Below are 27362 nucleotides of genomic sequence, written 5' to 3' on the forward strand. Positions count from 1 at the left end.
AAATACTACTGGTGCCTAATATGTTCTAAGCATTAAAGAGAAAGTAGCAAAAGAAATAATTAAAAGAGACGTAATTCCTGTTCTCAGAGAACTTACAGATTAAACATTAAAACACGTAAGAGCTAGGTTGAGAGGCTGAGGTGGAAGGATCACTTGACCTTAGGGGTTTGAAGTTGCAGTGAGCTATGATCATGCCACTGTACTGCAGCCTCCAGCCTGGGAGACAAAGTGAGACACCCCAAAAAACAAAACAAATAAACACACAAATATATATACACACAGAGAGCAGTAAGCCCTTTGAAGAAAAAAAAAACTGCAGTATTATAATTAAATTACTCAACAAAGGAACCAAATTGAGAAAGGTAGAAAGTCAAACCTCACTTATGTTAATTAGCCTGATTTGATCATCCTGCAATGTATTCATGTACTGAAACATCCATCTGGGCTCAGTGCCCATAGCTCAGTGCTTAGGGCACCAGCCACATACACCAGGGCTGGTGGGTTCGAACCCAGCTCAGGCCTGCTGCTAAACAACAACGACAACTACAACAACAACAAAAAATAGCTGGGTGTTGTGGTGGGCGCCGTTAGTCCCAGCTACTTGGGAGGCTGAGGCAAGAGAATAGCTTAAGCCCAAGAGTTTGAGGCTACTGTAAGCTGTAATACCACTGCACTCTACCAAGGGCAACATAGTGACACTCTGTGTCAAAAAGAAAGAAACATCCATCTGTACACCATAAATATATATAATTATTGTCAATTAAAAATAAAATTTAGCCATGCAAGGTGGCTCATACCTGTAATCCTAGCCAAGGCCTCCTCTGGGAGGCCAAGGCAGGTGGACTGCCTGAGCTCACAGGTTCAAGACCAGCCTGTGCCAAAGCAAGGCCTTGTCTTTATTTTTTTTATTTATTTTTTTATTTTTTTGAGACAGGGCCTCAAGCTGTCCCCCGGGTAGAGTTCCGTGGCATCACAGCCCCCAGCAACCTCTAACTCCTGGGTTCAAGCGAGTCTTCTGCCTCAGCCTCCCAAGTAGCTGGGTGCCCACAGGTGCCCACCACAATGCTCGGCTATTTTTTGGTTGCATCCGTCATTATTGTTTGGCGGACCTGAGCTGGATTTGAATCCGCCACCTTAGGTGTATGTGGCTGGCACCTTAGCCACTTGAGCCACAGGCACTGAACCAAAACCTTGTCTTTAAAAGTACTGGTTGTTGTGGTGGGCACCTGTAGTCCCAGCTACTTGGGAGGCTGAGGCAAGAGAATCACCTGAGCCCAAGAGTTTCAGGTTACTGTGAGCTACAATGCCATGGCACTCTACTGAGGACATTGGAGTCAACTGTCTCAAAAATAAATAATTAAATAAACAAATAAAAATAAATAAATGAATAAAATTATTTTAAAAAAGGAAAGTCACATTGAGAAAAAGACTTTTAGGCTGAGACCTGAAGTTGAACAAGAAGGAGTTAACCAGGCAAAAAGAGGAAAGAAAAGCATTCCGGACATAGAAAAATAGCACATGCAAAGGCCTCAAGGCAAGAAAGCATCTGGTGTGTATAAGATACACAAAGATCTCCTGTGTTGCTAAAGCATATTGAGAATGTGAAAGGGCAGGGGATGCGGCTGGGAGGCAAGGGCAGGTCACACAGGGTTTGTAGGCCACACAAAGGATTTTGAATTTAATGCTAGGTACTATGGATCGTCAGCTGATCCAATTCACTTTTTTGGAAAGTGAATTTTTTTGAAAGAGTGCTCTACAGTGTAGAGAATAAACTGGTAGGGGCTGAGAAAGGAGGCAGCATTAGTGAGAGAGAATGCTGGCTGGGCCCCATGAGGTGGCACTGGATATAAAGAAAAGTGAATAGATTTGAGATAAATTCCAGAAACAGAATTAATAGGTGGATGATGAGGGGAAAGGAAAGAAGGAAGAAGTCAAGAATGGTTCCCAGGGTTTTGGCAGCTGTCTCAGTGGAAGTAATGTTTACTCAGATGGGGAATTCTGAAGAAGGAGAAAATCTGGAGTCAGAAGGATCATGAGTTCATGATCCTAACTATGTTAACAAAAATGGTTTCCATTTGGGCACTCTGGGAGGCCAAGGCAGGTGGACTGCTTAAGCTCAGGAATTCCAAACCAGCCCAAGCAAGAATGAGATCCCATCTCTACTAAAAATAGAGAGACTAGCCAGGCGTTGTGCTGGGCCTGTAGTCCCAGCTACTTACAAGGCTGAGACAAGAGGATTGCTCAAGCCCAAGAGTTTAAGGCTGCTGTGAGCTATGATGCCATTGCACCCTACCTGGGATAACAGAGTAAGACTCTGTTTTAATAAAATTAAAACAAAAAACCCCCAAACTTCCATTTGGTGGTAATAGCGATTAGATATATACATCTAGAGCTTAGAAAAGACATCTGAGCCAGTCATACAAATTTAGGTCTTATCTGCCCACTGATGGTATTAAAGCCACAGGAGTAGATAGTATCTACAGAGTGTGTTGGGTGAGAAGATGCCCAGAACTCAGGCCTGGAGACTTTGATGTCTAAATAGAGGTGATAAGACATTATGACAAGGAAGAGACAAAGAGACAGAAGGAAAACCATGTGACTACCAGAGAAGCCAAGGGAAGAAAAAATTAGGAAGGAAGAAGAGGTGAGAGGTCACGGAATATAAAGACTAAGAAACACCCCCTCAATTTAGCAACACAGAAGTCTTTGGTAATCTTGGCAATCCTCTTACACGATAAATTTAATTAACTCATCCATACTCCTTTAATTGGCATTTGGATTATTTCCAGTTTTTCAACCTCGAAACAGTGCTCTGGTAAATGTCCTTGTACATATATTTTTCCCACTTGTACTAATTGTATCTGTGGAGAGTTTCCCTAAAAGTGAAAACTCAGAAACATGGTGGATTATAGCTTAATGGGAACTGAGAACTGACCTTAGAACTTGTGTTTCCACACCCCTTAGATAATCATCTACAGTATATTACAGCAATAATACTGATGTGAAAGCCAGAGCCAATCAGCAGACAGGCTCATACTAAGTCAATTGTTCTGTAAGGTCAGGTATTTACACTGTGGTTAGATAAGTAAATAAGCTCAGAGGTTCCCTATCCTTTACTTTGAACAGAAACATATATTTAGAAAAAAAGATCATAATAGTTCTCATTTTTCAGCCTGTCCTTTTAGCACTGAAGAACCTGTACAACCAGGTATATAGACCTATGGCTGTCTTAAATCCTGTTTTGAAACTCTATTTAAATATCCCCACCTTTAATCTGTACTAAAGGACTTGCTAAAGAATAGATACACAGGGAGAAAGGCTCCATACCACTGCTTTTTTCTTTTTCTTTTCTTTTCTTTTTTTTGTGTGTGTGCGTGTTGCAGTTTTTGGCCAGGGCCAGGTTTGAACCTACCACTTCTGGTATATGGGGCTGGCACCCTATTCCTTGAGCCACAGGCGCCACCTAACTACTGCTTTTTTCTAAGTTAGATCCTTCATGCTTTTACGTGTTGTGCTCTTAGAATGCTAACAGACTCTTGAACAGAGGCTTAAATCACTATGTTCAACTTTTGTCTGCTTAATAAAAACTGTGAACAATTAAAAATGAAAAATTAATTAAAAAAAAGAAAAGACTTGCTGGGCGTGGTGGCTCATGCCTATAATCCTAGCACTCTGGGAGGCCAAGGCTGGTGGATTGGCTTGAGCTCATGAGTTTGAGATCAGCCTGAGCAAAAGCGAGACCCTGTCTCTACTAAAAACAGAAAAATTGAGGCCAGAGGATCGTTTGAGCCCGAGTTGGAGGTTGCTGTGAGTTATGACACCATGGCATTCTACCCAGGGCGACAGCTTGAGACTCTGTCTCAAAAAAAAAAAAAAGAAAGAAAGAAAAGACTTAAGAAGAAAAAAAAAAAAAGAGAGTCTGAGGCTCAATACTTCTGCCTTCAGTGTTCAACCGGGACTCAGGCTTCAGGCCTCACACTTTTATCAGAGGCACTTAGAGCAACTAGCATTATTCTCACCCAAAAAGTGGAGGTTACCTATTTTGGGAAGTGGGAGAGGCATTTTGAAGATCCAAATTTGAGGGAAAAAATATTTGCAATGAAACTTCTATAATTAAAATCTTGTCCCAGCTCCTTTCTAAGAGATCTTCTTGTAGACTGGTGACTTTTCCCTCAAATACAGAATTTTATCTTGTGGTGGCTCACATCTATAATCCTAGCACTCTGGAGGCCAAGGTAGGTAGATCGCCTGAGCTTATTTTTCTCTAAAAATAGCCAGGTGTTGTGGCAGGCGCCTGTAGTCTCAGCTACTCAGGAGGCTAAGGCAAGAGGATTGCTTGAGCCCAAAAGTTTGAGGTTGCTGTGAACTATGACACCAGGTCACTCTACCCAGAATGACAGAGTGAAACTGTCTCAAAAAAAAGTAGAATTTCATCTTGCAACTAACTGCTCATGAATGCTCAGCTGTGAAGCAGGCAGCTGATGAAGGATGCTAAAATTATCTAGGGAGTAATAACAGTGTCTCACATTTTTCTAAGGCCAGAAAGCAGAGTTCCTGAGCCATGACTCTTGCTTGTATGCCCTCAAAAAAAGCAAAGGGAACAGTAAGCCAAAAAGGGAAAACGGAAACTTTCAAGATTTCGGCAATGTATTTTCTACTGGAACAATTTCACCACTAAAATGTTACAGAGAAGCAAAAGAAGAGGAACTTAATCAGGGAGACCTGAAGGTTAACTTTTTCTTCACAGAAAAACTAAACATGAACCCTCTTCTTTCCTGGGACTAGGAATGGTTGAAGTTCTGAGGAGCCCGAGGAACTATGATAAGGTGGAGGCATGCTGGCAGTGGGTGGGATCTTTGGCTGGGTTCATCAATTCCACCATCATGGGGTGTGACCTTCAGTTATGATTGCTGGACCTCAAGTTTTTTATCTGTAGAGGTGTGGAACAAGGTCTAGCCAGATTTGTGGTTTTTAAACTTGCCTAACTGCAGAACCCTCTTCTTAAATGTTGTTTGATACAAAACCTAACATATAAAAGGGATCAAAGCAGGACTACTGGACCAGGAAATTTAAAGGGATGACTCTGGGATCTGGGCCTTTTAGATCTTCCCATCTTTCCAGAACTGGCCCTTAGGGTTCCTCCAAAGAACTCCATTAAGACAGTTTAAAAACTGCTGGGCTAGATTCCCCTAAATTCCAAAAACACATAAATCAGGCAGGGCATGGTCATTTATGCTTATAATCCCAGCACTTTGGGAGGCCAAGTCAGGAAGACTGCTTGAGCCCAGGAATTTGAGACCAGCCTGAACAAAACATCAAGACCCCATCTCTAAAAAAAAGAAAAGAAAAGAAAAGAAAAATTAACTGCACATGGTAGTGTACACCTGCAGTTCCACCAACAGCAGATCCCAAGGTGGAAGGGGCCCAGGTGTTTGAGTTTACAGTGAGCAGTGAGTTATGGTCTGGCACTTCACCCTGGACAATAGAGACTTTGCTTCTAAACAAATTAGTTAATTGGGCGGCGCCCACAGCACAGTGGTTACAGCAATGGCCATATATACCCAGGCTGGTGGGTTTGAACCCAGCTGGGGCTAGCTAAAGAACAATGACAACTGCAATAAAAAAAATAGCCTAGTGTTGTGGTGGGTACCTATAATTCCAGCTACTTGGGAGGCTGAGGTAAGAGAATCACTTAAACCCAAGAGTTTGAGGTTGCTGTGAGCTGTGACACCATAGCACTCTACTGCGGGCAACATAGTGAGATTCTGTCTTAAAAAACAAACAAACAAACAAATTAGTTAATAGGTGGGGCATGGTGGCTCATGCCTGTAATCCTAGTAGCAACACTCTGGGAGAGTGAGGCAAATGGATTGCCTGAGCTCAGGCATTTGCAACCAGCCTGAGAAAGAGCAAGACCCTATCTCTACTAAAAATAGAAAAACTAGCCAGGTGTTGTGGCAGGCACCTGTACTCCCAGCAACTAGGGAAGCTGAGGCAAGGGATCACTTGAGCCCAAGAGTCTGAGGTTGCTGTGAGCCGTGACAATGCCATGGCATCCTACCTGGGCCACAGAGTGAGACTCTGTTTCAAAAAAAAGAAAAAAGAAGGATATGGAAGATCTGCACCACTCAAAATGCTATTAGCACCCCCAATGAGAAACACTGACAATTAAATGACTCTGGAAGCCAGTGTCCTCAAATGAAGACCAGGAGCTTGGCCCAGAGGTTGGTACACGACCACTTTGATGAAGAGGGAGATAAGAATTGTGTGGTATAGTTAGATGTGAGTCTCAAAGAACAGGTTTAGTACTTCATAACCAGGGATGAAAAACAATGGATGGCAAATAGCATTAAAGATGTAGGAGAGTAGCAACCCATCTGGCCCCAGAATATTTCAGGAAAGCAAGTACAGAAAGAATAGGCAGCCACTACTCAAAGACAAGATGCATGTCAAAGGAAAGCCAAGTTTACTTAAAGAGGGTTGGGGCAAAGGAGGGTGAAAAGGGTAAGAATGTGGAGAAGTTTCTCTGCAGAATAGGGAATTTCCAAGTCCCATTCATCACACCTTAATACTGTCTCATATTTTCCCCTTCATTTTCATTCCTACTCCCCAGTCTCAATAGCTTTCACTTGGGTTCCCAAGAGAGTCTCATAAATTGTCTCCACATTATCAATTTCTGACCTTTCCAATATACCTTTTATACTGTCGCCACAGTGTCTTTTAAAATACAAGTCTGATCATGTCACTCTCCCTACATGAAAACCTTCAGGCTCGGCGCCTGTGGCTCAAGCGGTTAAGGCGCCAGCCACATACACCTAAGGTGGCAGGTTCGAATCCCCAGCCCGGGCCCGCCAAACAACAATGATGGCTGCAACCAAAAAATGGCCAGGCGTTGTGGCGGGCGCCTGTAGTCCCAGCTACTTGGGAGGCTGAGGCAGGAGACTCGCTTGAGCCCAGGAGTTGGAGGTTGCTGTGAGCTGTGATGCCACAGTACTCTACCCAAGGGGACAGCTTGAGGCTCTGTCTCAAAAAAAAAAAAAAAAAAAGAAAACCTTCAGTTGTATACACCATTTATCTGACTAAATCCTAAACTTAGCATAGCATTTGAGGCCTTCTACCCTCTGGCCTAACTGCATGGTACTTCTCCCTTTTGTATTTCTCTATGCCAGACTACTGCTTTCCTTCCTTTTCCCTTTACTCATCTTCTACAATCCTCTGCTTGAACCTCCTATCTTAGACTTATTCATTCTGCTCTATGTTCAAGTTCACTGCTTTGATTTCAAAAATCCATCTCTTCCACTACCAGTGCTTCCTAAATTTCTGTAAAGGTATAAATCACATAGGATACTTGTTAAAAACACAAATTCCTGGTTCCTAGTCCAGATACATCAAAACAAGATCTTTAGAGGAGAGGCCTGGAAAGCCATATAGGATGGTTTTAAGACATGTCCAAAAAATCTTTGATAGTCTTCCCATCAGAAGGTGGAGTCAAATCCCCCTCCCCGAGTATCAGCCAGACTTAGTAACTCACTTCTAACAAAGGGGATGTGGCCAAAGTGATAGTGTATGACTTCTGAGGCCTAGTAATGAAAGGCAATACAACTTTGAACTCCTTTCTTCCTGTGCTCCCTCCCTCCCTCTGTCTCTGGACACTTGCCCTGGGAACCCAGTCACCAAGCCAAATAGCCACATGGAATGGCCATGTGTGCTTCAACCAAGGCCTCGGCTGAGATCCCACATGACAGCAAGCATCAACTGCCTGACTGGTGAGTAAATGAGCCTTTAGATGCACATGGCTCCCAGCCTTTGGGCCACCCTAATGCTGAGTAGAGCAGAGATAAGCCCAGACCAAAGTGGGGACTCATAAGCAAAAAACAAACAAACAAACAAACAAAAAACCCAGCTGTCATTACTTTAAGCTACTACATTTTGGTGGTATTTTATTTTTTTGAGACAATCTCAATTTGTCACCCTTGGTAGATCACAGCAACCTCAAACTCTTAGCTCAAGTAATCTTGCCTCAGTTTTTCATTTTTAGTAGAGACAGGGTCTTACTCTTGCTCAGTCTGATCTCCAACTTGTGAGCTCAAGCGATCCACCTGCCTCCGCCTCCCAGAGTACTAGAATTATAGACAAGAGCCATTGCACCCAGTCTAAGGATTAAGTCTTAATAGCCTTCTGGCTTTCTGTCCTTTTTTTCTGAAATATCTTCATTGATTTTCTTTTCTATCTTTTTATTTATTTATTTATTTATTTGAGACAAGAGTCTCACTCTGTTGCCCTGGGTAGAGTGCCATGGTGTCAACATAGCTCACAACAACCCCAAACTCCTGGGCTCAAGTGATCCTCCTCCTGCCTCAGGTTTTTTTTTCTTCTGTTTTTAGCAGAGATGAGGGTCTTGCTCTTTCTCAGGCTAGGCTCGAATTCCTGAGATCAAGCAATCCATGCACCTCAGTATCCCAGAGTGCTAGGATTATAGGCATGAGCCACTGCACCTGGCCTGATTTTCTTTTCTTGATAATAATAATACATGTTTGACATATAATAACAGCAATATAAAATATTTAACATAGAAGCTAAAAGGGCTCCACAGTTTGATCTCCACTCTATCTTAAGTGATAACCAAGGTTAACAATTTGGAAGGGCAGTGTTTTCCACATGGCAGGTGCTTAATGAATTAGTTGTTTAAAAAAAGGTGACATTGTTGATTACAGAAATCTCCTATTGATATTTAGCTGTGTCCTAGATACAACTCCCAGAATTACTTTCTTTAAATTTTTACCATCTTTCTTCTCATAAATGTGCAGTAGCTTCCTATCAACAAACTCTATTTTAGCCAGGTATAGTGGCTCATGACTATAATCCTAGCAAGGATCTCTTGAGCTCCAGAGTTCAAGACCCTACCTCTACTAAAAATAGAAAAATTAGCCAGGCCATCATGGTAGACGCCTGTAGTTTCAGCTACTTAGGAGGCTGAGGCAAAAGAATTGACTGAACCTAGGAGTTTGAGGTTGCAGGGAGTTAAGCTGATGCCATGGCACTCTAGCCTAGGCAATAAATAGAGTGAGACTCTGTCTCAAAAAAAAAAAAAAAAAAAAAGGAGCACAGGACAGCACCTGCCCCAGAGATGTCTTGGTTGCAGAAAATGGGTTTGGGCAAACAGGAACCTTTGTATGCTGTTCATAGTATTATAAAATGGGGCAGCTGCTACAGAAGACAGTCTAGCAGCTCCTCCTCTCTCCATGCAAAGACTTATATATACAGGAATGTTCAAAGTTATGTTATTCATAGTAGCCAAAAAGGGAAAGCAAAAAAAAAAAAAAAAAAAAAACCCACAGGCTGTAGCACAGTGGTTACGGCTCCAGCCACATATACCAAGGCTGGCAGATTTGAATCCAGCCCAGGACAGCTAAACAACAATAACTGCAATTTAAAAAAAAATAGTTGGGCAATGTGGCAGGCACCTGTAATCCCAGCTACTTGGGAGGCTGAGGCAAGAGAATAGCTTAAGACCAAGAGTTTGAGGTTGCTGTGAGCTGTGACACCACAGCACTCTATCGAAGGCAATATAATGAAACTCTGTCTCAAAAAAAAAAAAAAAAAAACCACACACGCAAAGAAAAAACAAAACACAACAAAAAACCCCCAAAACTCTGCTCACTAGTAATGTAAGCCTACCTTCTACCTTCAGCTCCTCCGCACTATGGCATCTACTTGAACGAAGTTGTGTTTGCCATCTCTGGTATATTATTTACATATACAATTCTTTGAACATTTGTTGAGTACCTGCAATATTCCAGTTACTATTCTACAAACTTCTTCAAAATAAGCAGGAAAGGGGACCTCATATCAAATAAACTCATGGCCAGCACTCTGGAGGCCAAGGAGGGCATATTGCCTGAGTCACAAGTTCGAGAGTAGCCTGAGCAAGAGCGAGAGATCCCATCTCTAAAATAGCTGGGTGTTGTGGCAGGCACCTGTAGTCAAGCAATCTACCCACCTCAGTATCCCAGAGTGCTAGGATTACAGGCATGAGCCACTGTGCCTGGCCTGAGCAAAAGCAAGAGACCCCATCTCTAAAAATAGCTGGGTGATAAAACTTCAAACTCTTGGGCTCAAGTGATTCTCTTGCCTCAGGAAGCTCAAAAGAATCACTTGAGCCCAAGAATTTGAAGTGGCTGTGAGCTATGACAGCACAGCCCTCTACTGGGGGGTGACAAAATGAGACTGTCTAAACAAAACAAAATAAACCCAAAGAACTCATGGACTAGAGCAGGAGTCAGCAAACTTTGAATTAAAGAGCCACATATAGCTGGGCATGGTGGCATGCACCTATAGTCCTAGCTACTTGAGAGGCTGAGACAGGAAAATTGCCGAGGCCCAGGAGTTTGAGGCTGCAGTGAGTTATGATGATGCTACTATACTCTACCCTAGGCAATAGGGTCAGACCCTGTCTCAATCAATCAATAAATAATAAAGGGTCAGATAGTAAATATTTTAGACTTTGACAGTGATAAGGTCTCTGTTGTAACTATCTTACTGGGATATTGTAGCACAAAAGCATCCATAGACAATACTCAAATGGACATGGCTATGTTTATCAAATATGCAGCCAATGCACTACAGTTTGTCTGTGTGGTTTGCACTGTTCAGCAGCACTTTGTACAATGATGAAATGTGTCTATGCTATTCATTATGTGCCCAAGCAAGATTATTGGGCACTTGAAATGTGATGAGTGAAGCTGATAAACAGAATTTTTGAGTGTTATTATTTCATTTTAATTAATTTAAACTTGAATAGCCACACAGATAGTGACTATCACAGGTAGAGAGTACACTTAATGGTCCCTTCAAATAAGTCAAAACTTGCCTCAAAACTTATCTGAACTAGAAAGCTTTCCTGATTAGCTCTTGCCCACAATGGTCACTCCTCTCTTCATCTGTATCTAGTCTTCATTCCTATTCACTTTGGACTTGCTGATATTTTGCTTTAAGATTATTTTATAGTTATCTTTTATGTTTGTAACTTTTTCTTCCTCAAACTAAACAAAAACGTAAAACCAGAGAACGTGTCTCTGACTATTATAATATTATCATCTGCCTTCTCCACAATGCCTTATTTAGTGTTTGAAATCTGGGAGGTGAATAGTAAAGCCATTTTACATCATGTACTTCCTCCACCAATTTCCATGACAGGTGGTAATGTGTGCTCAAGACAGATGGTCCTTTTGGACCAGGATCAGCACTTACTTGGAGAATATTTCTACAATAGCCGATGACTTGTTCTTGTTGACAAGTGAAAGTTCTTTGGCTGTTACCCTCAATGATAGTGAAGTCCATTGGCGTCTATTAAATGGAGTTGATTCCATCTTGTCTACAGATACTGAAATACCTATACAATAAAGAAAATCAGACATTAGACACCTAAGAGGTTTCTTCAGCATACATGGACTGGCAGTGGTGTGGTATAAGTGAGAGAGCAGAGAGCCCTACGCCTACAGATCATAGTCCTCTACCGGTTTTCCTGAAGACTATGTAACCTTGGTCAAATGGTTCAATATCTTGGGGTTATAGTTTCCTGTAAAAGGAGAAGATTAGACCAGATGATCTCTAAAGTCCCTTTCAGTTCCATCATTTTATGACTAAACCACTGTGTAAACATCAATTGGCCTTTATCTGAACTTAAAGCTATTCCAAAGTCACATTTGGATTAAAATGTTCCCCTTCTGCATTACATCCCAGGAGAGGTACAATCAGCACCTCAGTAGAACCAGAGCCAAATTAGGTTCTACCTACATTCAAGTTCCTTTTGGCTGCCTTCTCTCCCTAAGCTCTGCAGCACTGGCCACTCAGACACAGGGAGAGAGATAGGGACACAGCACAGTATAACAGCAAAGGCTTTAAGGCAAGACATACTTGGGTGAAATGTAACCTTTTTACCATGTACAAATTACATGACCTTTTCAGTTTTAGTTTCTTCAGCTGAAAAATGAGGCGGATAATACCCATTTTTATGTAGATTTAAGGAGGCAATATATTGAAAATACCAGGCATGTTATACTAGTATTAAGAACATTTAAGAATAATATATATTAACATTGGCTCTCATTATAATTCTTATTATTTTAAAATCTTTTAACAATTGGGGAAAGTATAATATACTTTAAGTTCAGGAAATAAAACCTCTAAAATAAAATTCTTTTCTAAAATCCTTTTAAGCCAAAGAATACATAAAGCCATACCCAACATTGTTGGGCACTTAAAATTTAATGAGTGTAGGTGATAAACAGAATTTTATATCCATCAACCTGGATAGTTTGGTTATTTTGTTCTAGTTATTACCAAAGGAGTTCCAATCTTTGTCCAGAAGAGGCGAAATTAAAAATGAGTCAAGAATTTCCTTATTTGAAGAAGGAAAAAACACAGATTAAAGTACTACTTGCAGCTCTCTTGACAACTCAAGAGTATAACTGATCTGGTAGAATGTACAATTTATCAGGTACTGCTTTCAACAACCTTGACAACAGTAGAATACTCAGTGTGCTTAACTGAACAACCTGGGCTGCCATTTCACATTAAAAGTCCCATGATGCAAAGTAAGTGATGGCCAATTCCAGAAGACTGCACTACTTTCCAGCATGTAACATTCTTCTAACTAAAGCCTTGCCTGAAAATAATACTAGTTTTATTGTTTTTGTTGATTTGTCTTTAATTCCTATGTTAGATTAAACTTATGGATAAGTTTATTGGTGAGTTTTGGTTTCATCACTTAAAGCAAAGTTTCCCAAATACATAGATTTCTCCCATAATATTCTTACGTAATAGTATTTTGTTTTTTCTTTTGAGACAGAGTGTCACTTTGTTGTCCTTGATAGAGTGCCATGGGATCATAGCTCACAGCAGCCTCAAACTCTTGGGCTCAAGTAGTCCTCTTGCCTCAGCCTTCTGAGTAGCTGAGACTACAGGAGGCCACCACAATTCCCGGCTAATGTTAGAGATAGGGTCTCGCTCTCACTCAGGCTGGTCTTGAACTCCTAAGCTCAGGCAGTCTACCTGCCTAGGCCCCCGCTAGGATCCTTCTTTTTGGTTTCGTTTTGTTTTGCGGCAGAGTCTCACTTTGTTGCCTTCAGTTGAGTGTCATGGTGTCATAGCTCACAGCAACCTCAAACTCTTGGGCTCAAGCGATTCTCTTGTCTCAGCCTCCCAAGTAGCTGGGATTACAGGTGCCCGCCACACACAACACCTGGCTATTGTTAGAGATGGGGTCTCGCTTTTGCTCAGGCTGGTCTCGAACCCGTGATCTTTGGTAATCTACCCACCTCAGACTCCCAGAATGCTAGGATTACAGGTGTGAGCCACTGCACCCAACTCTGTACCAACTAATTTTTTTTTTTTTTTGAGACAGAGCCTCAAGCTGTTACCTTGGATAGAGCGCTGTGGCATCACAGCTCACAGCAACCTCCAACTCCTGGGCTTAAGTGATTCTCTTGCCTTAGTCTCCCAAGTAGCCGAGACTATAGGTGCCCACCACAACACCCAGCCATTTCCTGGTTGTAGTTGTCATTACCACCTGGCAAGGCCAGGCTGGATTTGAACCTGTGAGCTCTGGTTATGTGGCTGGTGCCTCAGCTGCTTGAGCTACAGGCGCTGAACCCCAACTAATTTTTGATCCCTATTTGTCTAACTGCTTTCCAGTATGTAACTGGCAGACCCACCAAACATTGCCAGCCTTTTAGATGAAAAAGACATACAAGCAACAATTCAGCTAAACCAAATGATACAAAACCACAATAGTAACTCTGTAAGCCAAGTTTAGGAAATGCTGACCAACACTGTAAGACGTTATTTGCTATAAATATGCTTTCAACATAGGTATGGATATAAATGTTGTCAGTTCTTCTACAGTGATCAATTCTGGATCAAAGGGGAAAAAAATACACAAGGTAGGGTGGCACCTGTGGCTCAGTGAGTAGGGTGCCAGCCCCATATACCAAGGGCGGCAGGTTCAAACCCAGCCCCGGCCAAAGTACAACAAAAAATAGCTGGGCTTTATGGTGAGTGCCTATAGTTCCAGATACTCGGGAGGCCAAGGCAAAAGAATTGCGTAAGCCCAAGAGCTCAAGGTTGCTGTGAGCTGTAACACCACTGCACTCTATCAATGGCGAAAAAGTGAGACTCTGTTTCTTTTTTTTTTTTTTGAGACAGAGTCTCAAGCTGTCCCCATGGGTAGAGTGTCCTGGCTTCACTGCTCACAGCAACTTCCAACTCCTGGGCTCAAGCAAGTCTCCTGTCTCTACCTCCCAAGTAGCTGGGACCACAGGCGCTCGCCACAGCGCCCAGCTATTTTTTGGTTGCAGCCATTATTGTTGTTTGGCGGGCCCGGGCTGGATTCGAACCTGCCACCTTAGGTATATGTGGCTGGTGCCTTAGCCGCTTGAGCCGCAGGCGCCAAGCTAACTCTGTCTCTTAAAAAAAAAAAATACACAAGGTATTCTCACAAATCTATTTGTTCAAAGGGAAAAGCAGGCCAAACATAGCTACTCACAGCTGTAATCCCAATATGTTGGGAGGCAAACGTGAGAGGACAGCTGAATGCTAAGAGTTTGAGACAAGCCGAGCAAAATGGCAATGCCCTATCTCTACAAAAAATACAAAAATTAGCCAGGTGTGCTGTTGTGTACCTGTAGTCCCAGCTACTTAGGAGGCTGAGGCAGGAGGTTCACTTGAGCCCAGAAGTTTGAGGTTGAAGTGAACTATGCTGATGACACTACCTGGGGTGACAGAGCAAGACTCTGTCTCAAAAAAAAAAAAAGAAAGAAAGAAAGGAAAAATATTAATTTTTGAGAGACTGAGCATGATAAAGAACATGTAGTGACTCAGCTATATAATCCTAGCAATCTGGGAGGCCAAGGCAGGTGGATCACTTGAGCTCAAGTTTAAGACCAGCCTGAGCAAGAGCGAGACCCAATCTCTACTAAAAATAGAAAAACTAGCCGGGCACAGTGGTGCACGCCTATAGTCCCAGCTACTCGGGAAGCTAAAGCAAGAGGACTGCTTAAGGCCAACAGTTTGAGGTTGCTGTGAGGTACTCTACCCAGAGTGAAAGAGTTAGTTTGTCTCAAAAAAAAAAAAGGGAGTTAATCCCCAATTCTAAGTCCATGGTTTTAATTACTCCTGGCCAGAAAGCCAAGGATAATTAGAACATACATCCCAGCTACTTGGGAGGCTGAGGCAGGAGAATCACCTAAGCCCAGGAGTTGGAGGTTGCTGTGAGCTATGACTCCACAGCACTCTACCAAGGGCAATAAAGTGAGACTCTGTCTCTAAAAAAAAACCAGAACATACACAGCTAGAAGAAGAACATCTTACACTCAGGAATGAGGTGGCCCTCACCTGGACCACACTTGTCTTCACAGAAACATACTGTTATTTCTTAGCAACATGATTAGCACCTACAAAACATATAAAGGTGAGAATCAGTACATGATTTTTTTTGTTGGTGTTAATTTTTTTTTTTTTTTTGAGACAGAGTCTCACTTTGTCACCCTTGGTAGACTGCTGTGGTGGCATAGCTCACAGCAACCTCAAACTCTTGGGCTCAAGCAATTCTCTTGCCTCAGTCTACCAAGTAGCTGGGACTACAGGCACACACCCCAACACCCAGCTATTTTTAGAGATGAGTTCTTGCTCTGGCTCAGGCTAGTCTCAAACCTGTGTGCTGAGACAATCCACCCGCCTTGGCCTCCCAAGTGCTAAGATTACAGGTGTAAGCCACTGTGCCTGGCCTCCAGTACATAATTTTTGATAGATTTTGGTACCATGTTAGTGAGTATTTCTTTTTTTTGGTCAGGAAATTTTATTTGAACATTCTAAAACAATAATGCTTCAGATGTTACTTAAGTGTCCCAGACAAGATTAACAAAATTAAATGTTTCTAAATTACAAATTCAGCTCCTGTAGGAGTCTCAAAAAGAAGAGAAGAAACCAACCCTCCTCCCAAAAGAAGTACGACACACACATTTTGAAGAAACCCCAGTGTTTCATGCAATGGTAGGCAAGATGTAAAAAGCCACCCAAATTCACACATTTCTACACCAATCACCACCAGAAAAAAGTACTCCGTAGTCAATCTGAGTAACTATTTCCTACACAAATAATTATAGCACAAAGGACAGTAGCTAGAGGCAATTAATGGACTAGGAATTCAAAAGCTGATTTTCTGGCTTGATTGGGAAGGAAAGGAAAAGATCAAATCAAATTGGGACATACAAAATGGGTGGAATTTCAACAAAGGGAGGGCTAGAGGAGGAAAGTGCATCTTAGGTAGATGGAAAAACATTAGTACCGGCTCGGCGCCTGTGGCTCAAGCGGCTAAGGCGCCAGCCACATACACCTAAGGTGGCGGGTTCCAATCCCCAGCCCGGCCCGCCAAACAACAATGATGGCTGCTACCAAAAAATGGCCAGGCGTTGTGGCGGGCGCCTGTGGTCCCAGCTACTTGGGAGGCTGAGGCAGGAGACTCGCTTGAGCCCAGGAGTTGGAGGTTGCTGTGAGCGTGATGCCATGGCACTCTACCCAGGGGGATAGCTTGAGGCTCCGCCTCAAAAAAAAAAAAAAGAAAAACATTAGTACAGTGGCAGGTGAGTTTAACCATAGGTGCAAAAGAAGTTGAAGATAAAGTAAGAAAAGAGAGAATGAGGCCTGACTGGGAAAAGCCTTAAAAACCACATTATTGGGGCGGTGCCCATAGCTCAGTGGGTAGGGTGCCGGTCACATACACCCAGGCTGGCGAGTTCGAACCCAGCACAGACCAGCTAAATAAGCAATGAAAACTACAATAAAAACAAACAACAACAACAACAAAACAGCCAGGCGTTGTGGCAGATATCTGTAGTCCCAGCTACTTGGGAGGCTGAGGCAAGAGAATCACTTAAGCCCAAGAATTTGAGGTTGCTGTGCGCTATGATGCCACAGCACTCTACTGTGGGTGACAGAGTGAGACTGTCTCAAAAAAACAAAACAAAACAAAAAAGCACATGCTACATTATTGGGCCATATTCTGATAGCAGAAAGAACTAGCCTGTGAGAGAGCAGAGATGACATCTAGTCTCAGTGTGCTATTCCTTAGTACATGCGTGATCTTTACAGAAAATAAATAAACAATTTCCTTGAACTTCAGTATTCACATGTGTAAAATAAGATCTCTGCAGTGGATTACTCACAGTTGCTATGGTGGAACACAGACGGATTCTGAAAAAGCAAGTAAAATAATAAACATTATGCTTTATAAAAAGATTATTCTGCAGCAATGCACAACTTGCTAAGAGGAGAAAAGACTGGAGTAGAAATTACTTGTCAAGGATATCCCAAACTTCTAATTCCTTTTTTTTTTTTTTTTTAGAGACAGAGTCTCACTTTGTTGCCCTCAGTAGAGTGCTATGGCATCACAGCTCACAGCAACTTCCAGCTCTTGGGCTTGGGCGATTCTTTTGCCTCAGCTTCCCAAGCTGGGACTACATGAACCCACCATAACGTCTGGCTATTTTTTGTTGCAGTTTGGCTGGGGTCGGATTTGAACCCACCACCCTCGATATATGGGGTTGGCTCCCTATTCACTGAACCACAGGCACCGCCCCCAAGCTTCTAACTCTTAAATTAGGGTAGATGGGAATGGAAAGCTGGGAAGAGAGAACTGACAGTTCTTAGGACAAAATGGATTTCGAGTAAGAGAAGGAATCAAAGCTGGCATCATTAAACATGAATGACTTAAAAGGCTGGTGATGCTGTTGATGCCATTAACAGAGAGAGTACATATAGTAAAGAGAGACAATGACAAGTTTTACTTGTTATTAAGAAAAACGACAGTCAGTCATTTACTGTCAGTAAGAAAAATCCAGTGGCGCCTGTGGCTCAAAGGAGTAGGACGCCAGCCCCATATGCCAGAGGTGGCGGGTTCAAACCCAGCCCTGGCCAATAAATAAATAAATAAAAGAAAAATCCAAGTGATAGATAGGTAACAGGAAACTACACATTTCAAAGTTAAGTTAGAAATCAGACTCTTGGAAGGAAAATAAGTATTTTAAAACACCTACTTTATGCAAAGCACATATCTTACTTAATCCTCATAACCACTCTGTAAGATTGGTTTTATGATCTTGTACTTATGGTAAAGAAACTGAGATTCAGCCATATTAAATAACTTTACAAAGATCCCTTAGCTATAAAGTAACAGAGCTGGGATTCAAACCCCATAATCTATTTGATTCCAAAGTCCATTTTCTTTCCACCAAAAGTAATGAATAACGATTAAATCCACCTTTCACCGCTTTCAAAGCCTTGCACTAAAGGTGTGGTAACTCCACCCACTCAGATAAGAGTCCCCTTTTTAGACTTTCAGACTCCAAAACCCCATTCTCATAATTCATATGCATTCAACTACCACTTCCACCGTAAAGGAAGAGCTGCTGGACTGGTAAGAGTTAAAGGAAATGGATATAACAAAAATAACCACAATTTTTCAGAGACTGGAAGAATAGTGTTATAACAAATAATGGGTTATATAGAAAGGGAGCTATTTACTGAGAAGAAAGATGCCTTCAGTTTTAGATACACACTGCAGATTTTTTAATCAAGAGAGTAGCTTAGAAATCAAGTCACTAGGTGGTATCTGTGGTTAAGTGGGTAGGGTGCTGGCCCCATATACCGAGGGTGGTGGGTTCAAACCCAGCCCTGGCCAAACTGCAACAAGAAAATAGCTGAGCCTAGTGGTTGGAGCCTGAGGCAAGAGAATTGCCTAAGCCCAGGAGTTGGGGGTTGCTGGGCGATAAAGTGAGACTCTGTCTCTACAAAAAAAAAAAAAGAAAAAGAAATCAAGTCACCAAATTCCCTTGTTCACAGTGAGAGAACTGAGCAATAATTTTCTCAAGGTCACCAGTTAGTAGTAGAGCTAGAGTTCTAAAGCCCAGTTTAATGTTATTTTATTAAACTAGGTAGCTTGAGGTGAGACAGATAAACTGTCCTGGAGTCAGCTGTGGCCTGGAGATAAAGCTCTCTCAACAAAGGTCCTTGAAAAGTTTAAGAGTGACTCACTGGGAAATTTGGCCCTAGGTATCTCCTTCCTCAAACTATTGCTTAGGGTGAGCCTGGAGCTGCTCCTGGAAAACTATTCTAATAAATGCATTTACAGACTCACCCAACCAAGAGAATTGTCTTTCAGAAACTGGGCCAACACAAAAGCAAATGAGCTGCCACCACAATCAGCCCTCCCTATAGCCGCTAAGAAAATCCTGTTCTTATAAATCCAGTCTCAGTTGCCTTTCTCATTTTTCCTCCTGAGATGGTTATCTGAACAGAGCTGCCTGAACACAGTCTGAAAAAATTAGAGAGAACAAAGTATAAACTCTACAAATTCACTCATTAAAACTTTTTATTTTATTAAAGGAAAAAGATTTAATATAAAAATTCAAGATTCACATCATGACAAATAATAAAATTTATGAAATATCCTTCTGTTGATAAGTTCCACTTTTCCATTTTTTCTATTTTGACTTACCTTGCCATCTCATCCTCTGTGCTTTTCTATTGCTCTCCCCTGCACTGACGCCCCATCCCCCTGGTGGTATAAAAAGTTACTCCTATATAGGTTGCGATGATTACTATTATTTCACATTTGTTTAAGACTAGTCAAGTGCAGTAGTGAGAAGGAGGGACGGAGTAGTAACAAGTGGTTACTACAATCATCGAAACAACTCACTACCTTCAGAATACCCTATTTGAAAAAAATTTGACCAACATCTAGGTAGTATCTGTAACTTTCTTTCTCTCTCTCTCCCTCCCTCGCTCCCTCTCTTTTTGACAGAGTTTTACTTTGTCGCCCTCCATAGAGTTCTGTGGTATAGCTCACAGCAACCTCAAACATTTGGGCTCAAGCAATTCTCTTGCCTCAGCCTCCCGAGTAGCTGGGACTACAGGCACCTGCCACAATATCTCGCTATTTTTATTTTTGGAGACAGGGTCTTGCTCTTGCTCAGGCTGGTCTCAAACTCCTGAGCACAAGGCCAAGGGGGAATTTTTAAATAAAAATTGCATGAAGTCCCAGGCACAGTGGCTTATGCCTATAATCCCAGAATTGGGGAGGCCGAGGTGGGTGGATTGCCTGAGCTCACAGGCTGCCTGAAACCAGCCTGAGTCAGAGTGAGATCCCATCTCTAAAAGCAGCCCGGTGTTATGGTGGGTGCCTGTAATCACAGCTACTTGGGAGGATGAGGCAAGAGTCTTGCTTGAGCCCAAGAGTTTGAGGTTGCTGTAAGGTATGCCGCCACAGCACTCTACTGAGGGTGACAAAGTGAAACTCTGTCTCAAAAAAAATCACATGAAATATGTTCCCACATAATGTTTTTCAAAACACAAATTACATTTATCTCTAAGGTTATATTTTTGTACAATAAATAGTGACTAAATTCACATACTTGAAACATTTTTGGAAGTTAATAGTTCTTTAATCTTTTATCTTAAAATAATTTTACATTTATACAAGAGTTGCAAAGAGAAGTACAGAAGTTCCTATATACTTTTCTTTTCTTTCTTTCTTTTTTTTTTTTTTAAAGAGACAGAGTCTCACTTTATGGCCCTTGGTAGAATGCTGTGGGGTCACAGCTCACAGCAACCTCCAACTCCTGGGCTTACGTGATTCTCTCACCTCAGCCTTCCATGTAGCAGGGACTACAGGCACCCACCACAACGTCTGGCTATTTTTTGTTGCAGTTTGGCCGGGTTTGAACCTGCCACCCTCCGTATATGGGACTGAAGCCCTACCCACTGAGTCACAGGTGCCACCCAGTTCCTATATACTTTTCAACTAGCTTTATCTTACATTACCATAGCACCATTATCAAAACCAAGAAATTGATATTGATATAACAATAACTATAGACTTTGTTTAAATTTTACCAGTTTTTCCACTAATGTCTTTTTTTTTCTTTTTTGAGAGAGTCTCACTATGTCACCCTGGGTAGAGTACCTTGGTATCACAGCTCACAGCAACCTCAAACTCTTAGGCTTAAGCAATTCTGTTGCCTCAGTCTCCCAAGTAGCTGGGACTACAGGTGCCCAGAGCAACAGCCAGCTGTTTTATTGTTGTAGTTGTCATTGTTGACACGCCCGGGCCAGCCCTAGTGTATGTGGCTGGCACCCTACCCACTAAGCTATGGGCACTGAGCCTCCACTAATGTCTTTTCTGTTCTAGGATCATAAGTGTATTCAGTCGTCATGTCTCCTTGTCTTCCAATCTATGACAATTCCTCTGTTTTTCCTAGTTTTTCATGACCATGACACTGTTAAAGAATATGCAGTCAGGTATTACATAGAAATGTTCCTCAGTTTAGGTTTCTCCAATAAAAAGAGCCAGGGATACTTAGAGATGAGATAGATACCAGAACTGGGGTATAGCAAACACAAGATCAGCCTGGAATATTTTACAATGTCCATAGAAAAATCTTTTTTTAGGCTCAAGCAGCTATAGTGCCAGCCACATACAGCAGAGCTAGCGGGTTTGAATCCAGCCCAGCTCTGCCAAACAACAATGACAACTACAACCAAAAAATAGCTGGGCATTGTGGTGGGTGCCCGTAGTCCCAGCTACTTGGGAGGCTAAGGCAAGAGAAGCTTAAGCCCAGGAGTTGGAGGATGCTGTGAGCTGTGACACCACAGCGACAGCTTGAGGCTCTGTCTTAAAAAAAAAAAAAAGAAAAAGAAAAATCTTTTTTTAAACATGATGTTTTCTCAGATTAGACTGAGGTTATGGATTTTTGAGAATAATTCAGAACTGACGTACTTCTTTAAAGTGTGTGTATCTGAGGATACGTGGTGCTGATATATTAATTACTAGAGATGTTAACCTTGATCATTTGGTTAAGGTGGTTTCTGCCAGGATCCTCCACTGTGAAGCTACCATTTTTTTCTTCTTTATAATTCATACATACCTGGAAGAAGATATATAGTTTTTGAGACAGAGTTTCACTTTGTTGCCCTCAGTAGAGTGCTGTGGCATCGTAGCTCACAGCAACCTCAAACTCTTGAGTTCAAGTGATTCTCTTGCCTCTGCCTCCCAAATAGCCAGAACTACAGGCACTCGCCACAATGCCCGGCCATTTTTAGAGATGGGGTCTTTCTCTTGCTCAGGCTGGTCTCAAGCCTGTGAGTTTAGGCAATCGAACTGCCTCTGCTTCCCAAAGTGCTAAGATTACAGTTGTCAGCCACCATGCCCAGGCAGAAGGTAGCAATGTGCTCAGAGGGAGTGGAATGCTCACAGACAGGCCTGCATCAGGCCCTAACTTGGGCCTCTGTAAAGATGTGAGCAAAAGTTTATGCAAAGTCCCTGTGTGAAAGAAAATAAAGGGGAAAGAGCATAAAATACTAAAAAAAAAAAAAAGGGTCGGGCATGGTGGTTCAGGTCAGTAATCTCAGAACTTTGGGAAGCCAAGGCAGGTGGAATGCCTAAGCTCAAAAGTCGAGACCAGCCTGTGCAAGACTGTTGTGGGGGGCACCTATAACCCCACCTATGTGGGAGATTGAGGCAAGAGTTTGAGGTTGCTATAAGCTATGACACCATGGCACTCTCCTAAGGGTGACAAAGTAAGACTCTGTCTCAATATAAATAGATGATTTTTTTAAAAAAGAAATAAAGATGTAGTAAGCACTTATTAGATGCTAAGTAGTCCTGTATATACTTGAGAACTGAAAGACAACTTAAATATGTTGTATATATTTAAGAATTTGTTCAACACTCTGGGAGGCCAAGGCAGGTGGATTGCTTGAGTTCAGGAGGTTAAGATCAGCTTGATCAAGAGCAAGACCCCATCTCTTAAAAAAAAAAAAAAATAGCTGGGCATCAAAAAAACAAAAAAGAACTTGTTTAATTCTCATGAAATGAGGTAGGTTCTTTGATTCCCAATTTGCAGATGAAGAAACTTGGGAGTTTGATATCCGGCACAAGATCACCTAGCTAGTAAGTGGTATCAGATTCAAACAACTAGATTCTAAAACACGGCCTATGCTCTTAGCCTCTCATTGTTTTCTCTCAACTGTGTTAGGAATTTTATATAGAATTTTTGACTAGTTAAGGTGGGTGATAATATATCCCTCAGAGATTTGTACATGATCCCCACAATTAGAAAGAAACAGAACAAAAACTTGTAAGTCTTCTTTTTTTTTTTTTTGTCCCAACATTTGTATGGACTGAATTTTTGTTTTTTTCTTTTTCTTATTTTAGAGATAGGTTCTCATTATATTGCTAAGGCTGGTCTCCAGCTCCTGGAGAGCCCTCCCACCTCAGCCTCCCAAGTAGTTGGGGTTCTAAGCATGCCACTGCACCTACTAAATCCTCTTTTTAACTTTAAATCTGAAGTTTAAACCTGATGATTTTGTTATATCACATTATTTTCCATGTTATGCTATTTTATATGATATAAGCAAGAATTCATATGCCAACTCTTTGGAGAAAAATTATTTATGATTAAATTTAATTTGAGGGGTAGAGGTTAAGAGAAGATAGTACATATGATTTGAGCTGTGTTGTTTTGTGTTATACTTGTAGGACATATGAAGCTATCTATCCAGCATGTGGTGGAAATTCTAAGACTGGAAGTCAAGAAAGTGCTTATAATCCAGCTTTGGGCATTGTGTTGTTGATTTAAGTCACTTTTGATGAATTAAGAGTAGGCACACTCATCGAGAGAAAGAAACTGACCTTCTGGGAGCAAGGTGAGTGGAGGGAGAAAAAGATAATTCTGTAAGAAATTGGAGAACTGAAATTGCTTATCAGTTATACAACCTCTTTTTCTTACTCTGGATCTTAAGAGTTTTTCAAGGCACAAAATATCCTTAAAAGGAGATTTTAAAAAAGATTAAATGTCATTAAAGTGATTGTGTCCTGATGCAAACATCTGCATCCCATTTGACCCCTGGGAATTTGGTCAGTGTTAAAGTTGTCTAGCTATATGTTTTTACAGATACTTAGCAATGATTATTCTCACATGCCTGTAAATTTGTCTATCATCATGTTTCCACATAATAGAATAATGAGCCTTTTATATATAATATTTGAAGGTTTTTAGTGGTTCTTTTTTTCATGTCACTTGAGTTTGTATGTAGTTATCAAAGTTTGAATAAGCTAAAATTATGATTCATAGTTCTGAAAAATATGGGCTTTCTCAACAGCTAGTGCTGGGACTGTGTAAGCATTCATTTACTAATTGTGTTTCAGATAAAATGTAAAGATAAATGTAAACTCATTCATTCTGATACAAAGTCGCCTTGGGTAGCGTTCCATGGCATCTTCATAGTTCACAGCAACCTCTAACTCCTGGGCTCAAAAGATCCCCTTGCCTCAGCCTTCTAAGTAGCTGGGAATACAAGTGCCTACCATGACACCCAGCTAGTTTTTCTGTTTTTAGCAGAGATGGAGTCTTGCTTTTCCTCAGGCTGATCTTGAACTCCTGAGCTCAAGTGATTCACCTATCTTGGCCTCCCAGAGTGCTAGGATTACAGGTGTGAACCACTGCACCTGACTGAGTTCTCTCTATTTAGAAAGCAATGTACTAGGGTGGTGCCTGTGGCTCAGTGAGTAGGGCGCCGGCCCCATATACCGAAGGTGGTGGGTTCAAACCTGGCCCCAGCCAAACTGCAACAAAAAAATAGACAGGCATTGTGGCGGGTGCCTGTAGTCCCATCTACTTGGGAGGTTGAGGCAAGAGAATCACCTAAGCCCAAGAGTTGGAGGTTGCTATGAGCTGTGATGTCATGGCACTCTACTGAGGGCAATATAGTGAGACTCTGTCTCTAAAAAAAAGAAAGAAAGCAATGTACTAGATGGCAGAAGCACAGGAGGCAAAGATCTGTCCCCTGGCCTCAAGACTGCTTTCTATTGAGGATTTATAAAACTATGATAAAGAGGAAATGACTAATGGGGATTAGGAATAAGGCTGGGGCAGTCAGAAAGGGTTCTTTGAGGAGAGAGTCTTTCAGTTGAGTCTTTAAAGGTGAATAGATTGAGTAGAGGATGATATTTCAGGTGGAATGAAAAAATATGTGGTATATAAGGGAAGAGAAACTGTTAATGGCATAATTTTAGAGAATCTAGATTGCTTTCCAAAAATCAAAGTTCTGTGGGGCTAAGCTTTGTACTGTTAGAAAAGGAAACAAAGAGGGAATGCTAGAATGAATCTTGTGATGCTGGAGTCAGAACTATGAGTATGAATTTATAGTTTATAAAATAGATATATAGAGATAAATATAGAAATGTGTGTATATATCAGTTAGAATACATACATATATTTCCTGGCTCTGTCCATGAAGAGAGTGTGAAAGCAGTGACATTTCAGTAGCAATGAGCATACCTAGTCCCCAGATCTTGATTTATCTAATAAAAGGAAATTGGGCTCCTTAGAGAAGTAATTGATTCCAGCACTAGGGCACAGCAAAATACAAAATGAGCCTGGAACATTTTGTAGTGCTAGAAAGTATGGGAGTGCCTATAAATTTTTTAAAAGAGGGCATATTGAAAGAATTTTTTTGTTATAGGTTGGCTGGGGTTGGGTTCGAACCCACCACTCTTGGTACATGGGGCCAGCGCCCTACTCAATGAGCCACAGGTGCCACCCACAATTGTGTTTCTTTATCCAAAAATAAGTCATTCCAAATTATGGGAAACCAGGCTCCATTCCCATAGCTCAGTGGTTGGGGTGCCGGCAACATACACTGAGGCAGGCGGGTTTGAGCCCGGTCCTTGGCCTGCTGAACAGGCAATGACAACAGCAACAGAAAAGTGGCCAGGTGTTGTGGCAGGTGCCTGTGGTCCCATCTACTTGGGGATGGTGGGAGACTCGCTTAAGCCCAAGAGTTGGGGGTTGCTGTGAGCTGTGGGGCCATAGCACTCTATTGAGGGCAACATACTGAGACTCTGTATAAAAAAGAAAATGTATGGGAAACCAGGGGATTTAGCCATCAAAAAAAGCTCTCAAGCAGTAAACTCCGGTAGAATAAAACTAAACCCCATCAATACAGATTGTTTTAGTTAATTCTCTCTGCCAACATAATTCAGGTATCTTCTTACAAGTTCTAATAAATAACTATTTGGTTCTACAGATAATAAAGCCAAATAGTAATTCTAGAAACCAAAAGGAAGTAAAGATGAGAACTAAAGTGTAAAAAAACTTAATTCCATAGGTCACAAACTTGAGTGTACACAGACTCACGTAGGCAACCTGTATAAAATACTGATCCAAGTTCCATTCCATAATTCTGATTCATTAGGTCAGAAAACCCTGATGTAACGGATTTAAGATCTATATGTTTCAAGAAAAACAGAAAAACAGCAGCATAATTTTTTTTATATTGCCCACTTCAATTTTAGATTTCTATTCAAATTTGTCAGTGTAAAGAAAATGGGCCCAGCCAGTGGCTCATGCCTGTAATCCTAGCTCTCTGGGAGGATGAGGCTGGTGGATCACTTGCGCTCATGAGTACGAGACCAGCCTGAGCAAGAGCAAGACCCTGGCTCTACTAAAAAGAGAAAAACTGAGGTCAGAGGATCTCTTGAGCCTAAGAGTTTGAGGTCGCCACTGAACTCTACCAAGGGCAACAAAGTGAGACTCTTTCAAAAAGAAAAGAAAATGGATGCCTTTTAAAGGTACACTGAGATTTGGACAAAAATGAGTCTAGGACACTGAACTAATTAATCTAACCCATCATCTAGGTTCACCTAGAATTTCCCTGCTCAGATGGCACAAAAATCGTGCAGACCATTGACTTATGATAATAAAACTGAGTTATTTTCATTCTTTTTTCTCTATTTTGTTTTGTTGCGGTTTGAAAGAAATATAGAAAAGTTAAAAAAAAAAAAATGGTGTCTAAGGCCAGGCAAAGTGGCTCACGCCTGTAATCCTAGTACTCTTGGAGGCCGAGGCAGATGGACTGCCTGAGCTCATGGGTTTGAGACCAGCCTGAGCAAGAGCAAGAGATCCTGTCTCTAAAAACAGCTGAGTGTTGTGGTGGGCGCCTGTAGTCCCAGCTACTTGAGAGGCTGAGGCAAGAGAATCACTTAAGCCCAAGAGTTGGAGGTTGCTGTGAGCTATGATGCCTAGGTACTGTACTGAAGGTGACAAAAATGAGACTGTCTCAAAAGAAAAAAAAAGGTGTCTAAACAGAAGCTCTATTTTATTTTTATATACTCAATATGAGGGCAACTATAATTTCTTGAGATGTCAAAGTTAAAACAGAGAGCCGGCTTGGCGCCTATAGCTCAACCGGCTAAGGCGCCAGCCACGTACACCTAAGGTGGCGGGTTCGAGTCCCCAGCCCGGACC

General features: G+C 41.6%; 1 protein-coding gene across 1 annotated transcript in view; it reads right to left on the reverse strand.

The window, feature by feature from the left end:
* LIMA1 (LIM domain and actin binding 1) overlaps nucleotides 1–27362 on the reverse strand; it is a 105533-nt gene that overhangs the window by 56175 nt on the left and 21996 nt on the right. The window contains exon 2 of the mRNA XM_012805479.2: nucleotides 11251–11392. Within this exon, the coding sequence (XP_012660933.1) occupies nucleotides 11251–11369 (119 nt within the window). The 5' untranslated portion in view covers nucleotides 11370–11392. The remainder of the gene's footprint in view (nucleotides 1–11250; nucleotides 11393–27362) is intronic.

The sequence above is a fragment of the Otolemur garnettii genome, unplaced genomic scaffold (assembly GCF_000181295.1).
Source record: "Otolemur garnettii isolate 467f Iridium unplaced genomic scaffold, OtoGar3 scaffold00043, whole genome shotgun sequence".
Classification (NCBI taxonomy): Eukaryota; Metazoa; Chordata; class Mammalia; order Primates; family Galagidae; genus Otolemur; species Otolemur garnettii.